Source organism: Herpailurus yagouaroundi, unplaced genomic scaffold, assembly GCF_014898765.1.
Source record: "Herpailurus yagouaroundi ecotype Mexico unplaced genomic scaffold, PumYag 188, whole genome shotgun sequence".
NCBI classification, from domain to species: domain Eukaryota; kingdom Metazoa; phylum Chordata; class Mammalia; order Carnivora; family Felidae; genus Herpailurus; species Herpailurus yagouaroundi.
Window position 1 is genome coordinate 32,966,480 of NW_024412419.1, and position 11,889 is coordinate 32,978,368.

The window sequence follows — 11,889 nt, forward strand, 5'->3', positions numbered from 1 at the left end:
CATCAAATAAATTATTATGTCTACTGTTTCTTCCCTGTCTCCCCGACTAGAGTGTTGTCCTCTGAGGGCAAGTATCTCTGGTTCACAGATGTGAACAATGCCTTGGCAGATAATAGCTGTGCAATAAATATTTGTTGTATGAGTATGTGATAGGCTAGGTCCTGCTGGGGTTACTGTGAATTGCTTTCAGATCGGTAAGGTAGTAACTAAGTAAATTTCATTTATCACAGGTGCTCCACTAGCCCCAGACTGATTGGTGGGCCTAGCTTGATACTGGGCCAAGGTTACATGCCACACCCTAGCTGGAAAAGAAGTTTTCTGCTTCTGCTTTGGAGAGGTGGGATGCACAAGGTGAGAAATTGCCTAAACATGGAAAGGTTGTTCAAACAGTACTAAAGCAGCCAAAAACCCAAGTCACTACTTTATTGAAAAAAAAAAAAAATGAAAACCATATTTGCATCAACTTTCTATTAAGAAGATTTTCTTCTCAAGTTGTAAACACAAGGAATGCATTTCATTTAAATAAGAGAGAGGTGACATTTAAAAACATTTATTAATGTTTTTAGAAAAAGAGCAAACTTTATTTTCTATCATGCTGGAGGATACTGGCTGGATTCTTATTGCTATTATTCCCATTAATGTTTTACATTATAAAATGGGACATATAAAAGGGACATATGGGACATATAAAAGGTATTACAAATAAAAATTATTTTCATTCCAATGGAGAAGAAAATTACCAGCTTAAAAATCAAGTTTAATATCAAAAGAAGTAACACATCAAAGTTTCCACATTTAAAAAACTTTGACAGTTGGGGGCGCCTGAGTGGCTCAGTCAGTTAGGCATCCGACTTCGGCTCAGGTCATGATCTCACGGTTGGTGAGTGCCCCGCATCAGGCTCCGTGCTGTCAGCTCAGAGCCTGGAGCCTGCTTTGGATTCTGTGTCTCCCTCGCTCTCTGTCTCTCAAAAATAAATAGAAATGTTAAAAAAAATTTTTTTTTTAAAAACTCTGATAGTGAAAATATCATCAACCTTGTGATGAGTGCAATATACTTTATGTGAACCTCTGAAAATTTGTGTTCCAAGTTGCAGCTCCTTCTCAGAAACTGCAGGCGGGGCACAACTCCTCACATTCCAACAGAATTCAAAGTTTGAGAGTTCTTTAGTAGGAGTATTCATTCACCGGTCTTTGGCAACTTTCAGCTCTTTCCAGGATGAAGCTGGAACTCGTCCAGCAGCCATGCCTCCTGACCCCAGGGGAGTCTGCTTCCCTGGAACTCTGTGGCCCCATCAAGATCCTATGACAACTACCTTCGCGGCTGTATGGCTGGCTGACACGCGAGGACTCCAACCGGCTTGCAGTTGTCCGGCTGCTAGAGTCCCAAAGAGTGCAACTTCCTATATTTGCATATGAATGCATCTGTTCTCCCAAGGCTAACTTTGTGGCATTCCACTGGCACTAAAGAGCCAAAGGGTGGTGTTTTGTCTAAGCACTCCTGGCTACTGGCTTCGAATGAAGATGACACTGTCTCTGATGTGCCAGTTTTTCCTCCAGGCTTCAAGCACTTTTTGATTGAAGGTTCACCTGTGTGGCTGCCCTCGGAACTCAAAGGGATGCTGCTCTGTTCGCCATCTTTAAGGCGCCTGTGGTGCTCTTCACTCAGCAACAATACAATGGCTCCGCCAACGTGAAGCACCCTGTGACAAAAAAAATGGTAATTGGTATGAGTACTTCTTTCTTTTTAGACAACAAACAATCCCACTTTATTTAAAATATTTGGGGTTTTTAATTTGAAATTTAATTTTATCTATTTAAACACAAGGATTTTGATAATTAGGTAGTATCTTCCATAATGCATATTCATTATAGTAATTATGGAATCATGAGCACAAATCTGCTTTAATTATCTATTTTTACTCTACTTAAAAGGCAAGCCTCAAAGTAATTCATAGTCACATTCTAATAAGTGATTGTACAAAGGAAAAGGCGGATGAAAGAATCCTATAGAATCAGCATACACTAGGCTGATGGCAGAAGAAAAGCACCGGAAAGAGTGAGGACGTGGACAAAGGAATGACAACGGGGAAGCTCAGAAAGGGAAAAGGGGAGGCCTCAGAATGTCAGCCTGTTGAGGAGAATTGCTCAATCACTTGACCAAATTCTGCAGAGCACTTCTGTGTGGAAAAAGTGATGCCCAACCACAGTCCTCGGAGTTGCTAAAGAGATTACTGAAAGCGGGAGAGAGGCGAGCGGAGAGTTACAGAGGCTGGCGATGCCACCCTCCAGGCAAGTACGAGGTCCCCTGGGAACACATGAGCTGGGTCCCAAACGTGCACCATGAGTTAAGGACAAGCGGGACCAAGCCAGGCCAAGTGACAGCGAGGGGCTGGAGCGAGGCAGGGAGCTGGAGGCAGAAAAGCAGCAGAAAGGAAGAAGTGAGGAGGAGGAGGCACTGAAAGAAATTCAGCGTGAGGGTGAATCAGAGGGGTGGGAGGAGGAGGGAGGAATAGAGGGCTGTCTGGAATATGCTGAGGGACCTCAGGAACAGGGCAACGTGAGCTCCAATCCACAGTTGGATATACAGCCTGGAGGCGATGAGACCAGGGCTCCAGGTAGAGATTTCGGAGCTGTCAATAGCACACGGTAGATATACCTGTGATGGTGAATGACATCACCTGGGGAGGCAGGTTAGCGTGAGAAGAGAAAAAGGGCCCAGGAACAGAGGCTTCACAGTTAAGGAAGGAGAGAGGAGGGATGGGCCATGGCACAAAATCCCGGGAGAAAGTCTGGACAACAGTGATGGCATGGAAGCGAAAGGTGCACACTTTCAGGACGGGAATGGTCTCCACAGCGTCTAATGCTACAAGATGAACAGGTGACTAGGATTACAAGAGGTCCTCAGTGAACCTGGGGACAGCAATCCAAGTTGAGGACACGAGAAAATGCTGGTCTGCCAGAATCGAAGGGGGACTGGAAGGTGAGGAAGCAGAGATGTCAAGTGTAGACTCTTCTTTCAGTAAGTTTGGTTGTATAGGTAAGGAGACAAGGTGACAGCTAGAGGGTCAAGAGTTAAAGGGAATCTCCCCCACACCCAACAAAGATATCAGGAACTTAAGTAGCTTTCCCTCATCTAAAAAATCAGTGAATCAAGACAAGTTTGTCTCCGAACTCCACTATATCAGGCTCCACTGCCTATATAAAACCTCCAACTATAAAAACTGAAAAATCAAACCATAAAGGCTGTAGGCAGGTGTCAAGGAAGCGTGGTCATAGGAGTTCCTTATGTTCAAATACATACACTTTTCAACTGATCCTACTGAGGCATTGAAATTATGGGGGGAATCTTGAATATCTTCTGGGAAGTTTCAGGTTAAATATAAGTCACTGCTTACACATATTAGTATTTCACTATGAGTTGGCTTAATAGTGTGGCTGGTGAATTACCTACTGGGCACAAAGGCTGCGGTTATTAACACAGGCTGCAGGACAGAATCACCTTGGGAGTGGTTAAGAAATACACCCACGTTCTACTCTAGACCCATTAAACTGGAGAGGTGGAGAATGAGCATCACTGTTTTTCTTTCTTTTTTTTTTTTATTAAAAAAATTTTTTTTCAACATTTATTTATTTTTGGGACAGAGAGAGACAGAGCATGAACAGGGGAGGGGCAGAGAGAGAGGGAGACACAAAATCGGAAACAGGCTCCAGGCTCCGAGCCATCAGCCCAGAGCCTGACGCGGGGCTCGAACTCACGGACCGCGAGATCGTGACCTGGCTGAAGTCGGACGCTTAACCGACTGCGCCACCCAGGCGCCCCGCGCATCAGTTTTTCAAAAGCCCCTGAAATGATTTTAATATGAAGTCAGGGTTGCAAAATCTGCTTGAGGGGAAGGTGTTATCAGGCAGAAGGGAGTGCAGGCCTGAATTATAGGTGGTGCCCAGAAAGAGATCTCAGGTTAGGTAACTGTGTGACAGGGGAAGTTGCTTAGAAATAAGATAATCCAAAAAAAAGTGTGGAGCATCCAGTTCACCAGATGGAGGTGAGACGGTTCTTAGTTGGACTTAGACTTCATGTCAAATCTTCATATAAAGTTAAGTCTTTAATTTTCCCTACAGAATGCTAGCCTTGACACTAAATTTTCTCCATCCAAAACCCATGGCTCATTTTTTCTCTTGGTGACATTATTTATATACAGGTTCTTGACCATTTACATTGTCTTGCTCTATCAAATGTCCAACTGAGACAATTTAATGAATTGACTTCTTGGTCATATCTATTTATTCCTCCATGTGTTCTAGGTTCTCTCCTTTACCAGCTTAAATGATCAGAAAAATATATATTCAGGCTTCACTGTTTGAACTTCTCAAAGAAATACTTTCCCTGAATTATATTCCCTGAGGCCAACCTTAGACACCCTGACATGAATAACACCTCTAAATTTTCATTTTACAATCAGCAGTGTTGTAGCCTCTCTATGATAGTGAATGCTCCTCATGTGAATTTTGTTGTGGGGCTTAGTAGCTGTGATCTTGAGAAAGTTCATCTTTCCGGGTCCCAGTTTCTCATCTGTAAAGTGTGGCCGATTAACACATTAGGAGGCAGGGTTTTGGTGAGGTTTATAATATGTAAATTACCTACCTCAGTGATTAAAATATAGGTCACTAATCCAGATACTCGAATTTTAGCCAATAATGAAAACTCAGTACCTTTTTTGGAATAAAACTTAATATAGTATAAGATGATACAGAATAACTATTTCAATGATAACCTTCTGATTTGAAACCTTAGAAAATTTAAGTACAAAAACTCTGGGAAATTACTAAAATGCAATCAAATCTTAGCTGAAGAACTAGGATATATTTCAGTTAAATGACCAATAACTCAAAAATCATGAAAATAAACTTAAAACTTACCTCTCCATTTCTTGTAGAATGCTTTTGATGTCTTCCCCTAACTTAAACTTTTTCCCAAATGGAATGTCAGAAATAATAACATCGACACTTTCTGAAGGCAATGGCAAGTCTGAAACACAAAAACCAGAGAAACCCGTTACATTAAGTTCAAATATTTACAACCTAAATATGAGAAAACTGAAGTATGGAGAATTATTTTTGCATATTAAGTACAATTTAGGGTTGCTAACATTGTCTCCAAGAAATTATAAGCTCCTGAAAGGCTTTTCAACTGAAAAATAAATGATAAAGATATTAGATTCTGTTCTTTGAAAATTGGTTTTTCTGTTATGATAAAATATGACATAAGTTAAGCAAAATCTTAAATTAATCAGAAAATTGAATTCTCTAAACATATTACATGAATACAAAGTTGCCAGACCCAAGAAGAAACACATTAAATTGTCTAGAAAAAACTTTTACAAATTATATGCTCTTTCATTTCCTTCTTCATACTTACATATAAAATTTTGCATGTGTATATCTGTGTGTTTTTAAAAGGGAGATGATCTTAGCTTTCACTGAAATTTTAAAGGAGACCCAAAGGGGGGCGCCTGGGTGGCGCAGTCGGTTAAGCGTCCGACTTCAGCCAGGTCACGATCTCGCGGTCCGTGAGTTCGAGCCCCGCGTCAGGCTCTGGGCTGATGGCTCGGAGCCTGGAGCCTGTTTCCGATTTTGTGTCTCCCTCTCTCTCTGCCCCTCCCCCGTTCATGCTCTGTCTCTCTCTGTCCCAAAAATAAACGTTGAAAAAAAAAATTAAAAAAAAAAAAAATAAATAAAGGAGACCCAAAGGTTAAGAACATTGACATAAATCCTAAGGCTAGAGAAAAGGCTAAAAAACGAATAATCAACAAAATGAACATTATTACTAAACAAAATTAAATGTAGTATTTGATTACTGAATCTGAATTTTTTTCTCATCTTTACATTTCTCAGAAATTAGCTTCCCAGGTCATACACATAATCTTAACTTCCACATTTTCTGAGTGTACTTTTCACTTTCTACTTATTTTACTTCCCACCCATCATGTAAATTAGTTGTATATTCATAAGGTAGATGTCCCAATTTTCGTTTTTTGAATAGCATTTAACTCTGTAAGAACAGAATACAATTTAAATAACCTTTGCTCTTCTAAATACCATATACATTTTTGTTGGCTGGAAATTTAAAAACAAAACAAAAAATCCCATTATCGGGGAAAGTCTAAGGAACACTTGATGATCTTTCCTAGTTCTAACCCTTACTTGAGATTAGTAGAAAAAATAATAGGTCGTCAGAAAAAAAGTCTCAGGATAATATTCTTTTAAAGCTAGACATGAATTCTTTTTTTTTTTTCCAGGTCATATTTTAGCTTCATGCACTTAGTTTTAGGATGTTGCTATAGGACACGTACATTTAAATACCGTTTCTATACTTTATGCAGGGCTACTCAAGGTAAATGTACAGTGAAGGCAATCATGGTTATCAGATGTTTTATACCGGAGAAACCATGCAGTAGTTGGCTCTAGAGTTTGAGTCCACATCTTTCTTTTGCATTCATACACACACATACACACACACACACACACACACACACACACAAGCTGCCCAGTTTGCTCAGGTTTGGTAACATTTTTTTTTCTTCTGTCAGTCTCTATTTTTATTTGCAACTTTCCTACTCTGTATTATATAATTTGCTAAACTGCTTTAAATAATTTTAGAAGTTGAAGGAATAAACTTAAATGGAATAATTTTTTTTTCAAAAAGTTCTAGAACTAAGCGATGCTATCTTACAATAGAGCATAAAGCAAGTTTTTGCTGATGTGTCTGAGAGCGCGGGCAGGCCCTGCTATTAGACGGCTTGCATCTGGCTCTGCCACTAACCAGCAGTGGGACTTCGGGAAATGACTGCTTTAGTTTCCTCGTCTGTAAAGTGAGGTAAGGGTACCTATCTCAGGGTCCTAACAAGTGAGGTCACTTATGGAAAGCACTCAGGACAGTGCCTGGCACCCAGTGAGCACTCGATGACTGTGCTGATTATGTACAATGTCCTCTCTGGGTGTACAGCCAGATGACGGCCAGGTGGAGACCGGCGGGCCAGAATCCCTCAAAGCAGCTCTGCAGAATCCTTCTCACGGCTCCTCAAATGCCCAGCAGGGCCACCGCTTCCAGGTGGGCCTCTTTCCTGCTCTTCCTCCAGCAGCGGTTCTCAAGGCTGCAGCCATCCCTCCTGCGCAGCATCCCCAGGAGACACCGGCAGCATCAGAATCTCCTGGGAACCATAAGTGCAAAGTCTTGCTCCCTTCATCCCAAACCTACTATGTAGTGCGTATCAGAAGTGACCGGAGGGTTGGTAGACCACAGACCGTTGGCCTTACCTCCTGAGTTTCTGATGAGGAAACTCCTGAAATCATGAACACCTGACCCATAATTTTCAACACATTAAATCTTTTCAATTATTAAATGCCTTGAACGGCCTGTGAACAAAGAGTTTGCTTGTAGCTAAGGAGATAAGATTCTGAAATAGAAACATAGCTCAAAACAAATATATAAAACTCATCCCTTTTGTACGACTCTGCAGGATGACTCAAGAACATGAAAAAAATGTAAAATACTGGTGTATCTTGAACAAAAGAACTGCTCTATTTCTCCCTCTTGCCAGAAGAAAAATGGGTAAGAACTGCTCAAAACTCAGAATTATGGCTCTAATATATTTTCTTCCAATAGGTTTTAAGAGCCTTCAGGATATCTTTTTGTGCCTTCATTTATTTTAAAGTTTATTTATTTATTTGTTTTGAGAAAGACAAAGACAGTGTGAATGGGAGAGGGGCTAAAAGAGAGGGAGAGAGAGAATCCCAAGCAGGCTACGCAGCCAGTGCAAAGCCTGACGTGGAGCCCGACATGAGGCCCGAACTCATGAGACCATGAGATTGTGACCTGAGCTGAAACCAAGAGCTGGATGCTTAACCGACTGAGCCACCCAGGCGTCCCTATTTATTTATTTTTATTTTTTTTTTTAAATTTTTTTCAACGTTTTTTATTTATTTTTAGGACAGGGAGAGACAGAGCATGAACGGGGGAGGGGCAGAGAGAGAGGGAGACACAGAATCGGAAACAGGCTCCAGGCTCCGAGCCACCAGCCCAGAGCCTGACGCGGGGCTCGAACTCACGGACTGCGAGATCGTGACCTGGCTGAAGTCGGACGCTTAACCGACTGTGCCACCCAGGCGCCCCTATTTTTAAATGTTTATTTTGAGAGACAGCAAACGTGCACAGAGAAGGGGCAGAGAGAGAGGCAGGGAGACAGAGGATCTGAAGCAGGCTCTGCGCTGACAGCAGAGAGCCCGATCCGAGCCAAAGTCGGATGCTCAACCAACTGAGCCACCCAGGTACCCCTATGGATTTTCTTTTCGAAGCATCTGATAACCCTGAAACAAAACTGGCAACGTTTAACTGTCTGCAAAGGTCTTCTACTAATGGAACCAACAAATTAATAGCTATAGCTTCATTTTGTTTATGTACATAAGAAAACTTGGTATTGAAGATGAGCAAAATTAATTTAGAATAGTCATTTGATCTAAATGAAAAGTCATGCTTTACAGAGTGATAGTTAAATGCGTTTTCTTTAGCTGCATTTGATAAATGGCTGTCTTTGGGCTCTGTCCCCTTAAAATACCTGCAATGTTTTGAAATAAATGCTACACACTTCTATACACAGATCTGTTTCATTTGGTCAGTGATATCACCATGGCTCTCCCAGCGGATGATAAATGTCAACAAACATTTTACTTAAGATATGTGTTCATCAGCTTTCTTACAAAATGGCAACTCTGTATTCACTTTTTCATTAAACATATGCTTTTAAGAACTTATTAATGCTGAAAAAGTTTGTTTCAGAATACAAGCGTTGCCAAACAATAAGAAAGGATACCATACAATAAACTGTAAGGCCACTGTACCAAAGAAAACACTCAATCACTCAATATGGTAGGCTTCTTATCCCCTATTTCAACATACTTTACATACACCTAACTCATCACTTCCCACATTTCCTTCTGATTTCCCAAACACGGAGCCTGGCAGCTTCATGAATCTTGCAAAATTCGGCACAGGCCACAAGACATGTGGATGGAACACCAGGCCCCAGGCCAGCAAGGGCAGGAGAGGAATTAGAGAAAAACACACTGATATGAAAGAAAATGCAGCCACTACATTACGGGCAGCTTGTGGGTGTACTGAAAAAGCATGCCTTATTCCTACAAGGGTGGAAATGAATAACACCTAAGAACAAAGCACAGTTGTTGGCAATAAGCTTGTTATAAATTCTCACTGAAGTAATGTGTGACAGGCTATAGAACGTCTAACCGAAAGGAGTGAAAACATTCCTTTTCTCACCTGTCAACAATTTTGTCATTTTAATTAATTTATATACGTGTTTCTTTTGCTCAAATGTGTATATATTACAGCTCTCCATCTTATCCTAGGAATGTATATGTATCTGTAGATTAACAGAAAACAAAGCCTAGCCAATGACTAATTAGTTCCTAAGATGGCCTGCAACACAGTACTCATTTGGTTCCGAATTTTCATAAGTAAAACTTAGGAATAAACACATGCAATTCCTGCATATTAAAGGATCATCTCTTTTTATACTAGTAGAAAGTTGTAAGGTGAAAGTTACTAAAAAGGTAGAAAAGATATAGTCATTAAAGCTCACAAAGAACAAAGATAGTGATTCTGCAGAAACAAATCACAACGGGAATATTACTAACTTCCCAGACATCTCCATGTTTACAGAGGTCCTTAATCATGCTGCGTGTTAGGCAATGTGCTCTGTGTGCTTATGTGATAAATCCTCACCACAGGCTCTATGAAGCAGGGATTACCTTCAGACTCTAGATGATAAAATACAGAGGTCCAGGATATTGCTGAAGGCCACAGAGTAAAGAAACAATGGTGGAGCCAGGATTTATACTTGGTCTGTTTGATTCTGAAGTCTTTACGTGCTCTTACTTACTATAGTAAAAAGATGTGAAATCCTCACACCTGTGAACGTCGAACAATTCATGGGTCTCCCCACTCTAAGTTGTGTTTATGATTAAAGCTTTGAAACGTAAAACCAAATTAGCGAAGAAAAATAAACACTTGGATCCAGCTACAACTCCACCTCTCAAGCAGAGATGTGTTATGAAGGGCGAATTATTAGTTAATATTGGCCCCTTTGCACACAAGATATATATGGTTCCCTCTAGACTGAAATTTAACATTAAAAGGTTAGGATGATGAAACAATTTGAAATAGATGGTTTATTCTTTCCTCCAGAGTGTTACCCTGAAAACAATTAATTTGCAAAAGAAAAATCTACAAATGACGTAATGTGAAAAATGTTTTATCTCACTAGTAATAAGGAAAAGTAAGTCTGAAAAATGTATCAAATTTTCAGTTTAAAAAAACTGCAATAAAATGATAATACCTCGTCTTGACAATGGTTTAGGGAAATGTGCACTTACAGCAGCAGCTGGCGTGGAGAAACCACGCACAACTTCTATTCCAGGGTGCTTTCCCTTCTCTATTCATCCTCATTCCCGAGGTGATCTCCTGGATTTAAACGTTACTATGCTGCTGATGCCTCACCTCTCCCCTAAACTCCAGATCTGGGGGTGGGGCTACTAACCTGACATCTTCTCCCCTAGGTGCCTAGTGATCACGTGGAATTTAAACAGGTTCCAAAACTCCAACTGGTTCCCCAGCAGTTTTCCCCAACTCTGAGGGTGGCCACCCCACCCTCCAGCTGCTTAGGTCGTCACTCTTGTTCTTTCACATGCCACATTCAATCCAACAACACATCCTGCTCACTCCACCTTCAAAAATTATGCATCTGACCTCTTCTCAACACCCCCACAAATAGAACTTTGGGCCAAGCCACCATCATTTCTTATCAGATTATCGCACTAGCCTGTACTGAGTTTCTTTGTTTCCTGTTTTCCATCCTCCCTGCTGTAGTCTATTCTTGACATGGCAGTTAGACTGATCCTTCCAAAAACTACAATTTATTTGACTCTTTGGTGCCATAGAGAACGTTGTTTTTAACACTTTTATTATTATTTTTAAGACAACTGTGCCTTTTGCTTGTTTTTAAAGTGAAATCTTGTGGGAAAAGCCCCCCACATGAAAACAGATAAAAATGGAGCTGTGGCGGAGGACAGACGGACAGCTCAGTACTTCCTTCCCAACGCGCCCAAGGCTCAGGAGATAGTAAAGGGTTTGAAAAACCACCGCGCTGCAACAGCTGATGAAGCCAGTCCAGTCCTCTTGCAAGTACCCCCCTCTCCCAAATAGCTTTCTGAAAGAAATTAGAGTTCATGAAAGCTGATTTCGGCCTCATCACCCCTTAGTTTCCTCTGGAAACCTGTGTCTTATCCCATTAAAAACCTCGATAGAAAGGTTGAAAAAACAGTCGTTGGCAGCAAACAACTCTGAGATCTCAATCAACAATATACCATCTTGTTGGGATGAGCATTGGGTGTTGTATGTAAGCAATGAATCATCGGAATCCACCCCCAAAACCAAGAGCACACTGTACACATTGTATGTCAGCCAATTTCACAATAAATTATATTTTAAAAAATTAAAAAAAAATAAAAAAACCCCCAAACCCCAATACACCTTCTCCTCTGGGGCTGCTTTACTATGTTTTTACCCATAGTTACCCTAATATCTTCTTCTTGATACTCTATTATTCCTCCACTACATTAAAAAATTTCTTTAAAAAAATTTTTTTTTAATATTTATTTCCGAGACAGAGAGAGACAGAGCATGAGTGGGGGAGGGGCAGAGAGAGAGGGAGACACAGAATCAGAAGCAGGCTCCAGGCTCTGAGCCGTCAGCACAGAGCCCGACGTGCAGCTTGAACTCACAGAACACAAGATCATGACCTGAGCCGAAGTCGGACG

At 40.9% G+C, this 11,889-nt stretch overlaps 1 protein-coding gene across 4 annotated transcripts in view; it reads right to left on the reverse strand.

Annotated features, from left to right (window-relative positions):
• Window positions 1–981: 981 nt before the first annotated feature.
• Window positions 982–11,889, reverse strand: part of THUMPD2 (THUMP domain 2 tRNA and snRNA guanosine methyltransferase) — a 36,527-nt gene continuing 25,619 nt past the window's right edge. For 3 of the 4 annotated variants that reach the window (XM_040496592.1, XM_040496590.1, XM_040496589.1), the window contains 2 exons: window positions 4,918–5,026; window positions 982–1,700 (listed from right to left, as the gene is read on the reverse strand). In XM_040496592.1, the coding sequence (XP_040352526.1) occupies window positions 1,376–1,700; window positions 4,918–5,026 (434 nt within the window). In that variant the 3' untranslated portion in view covers window positions 982–1,375. The remainder of the gene's footprint in view (window positions 1,701–4,917; window positions 5,027–11,889) is intronic. The other variant, XM_040496593.1, reaches the window with a different exon arrangement.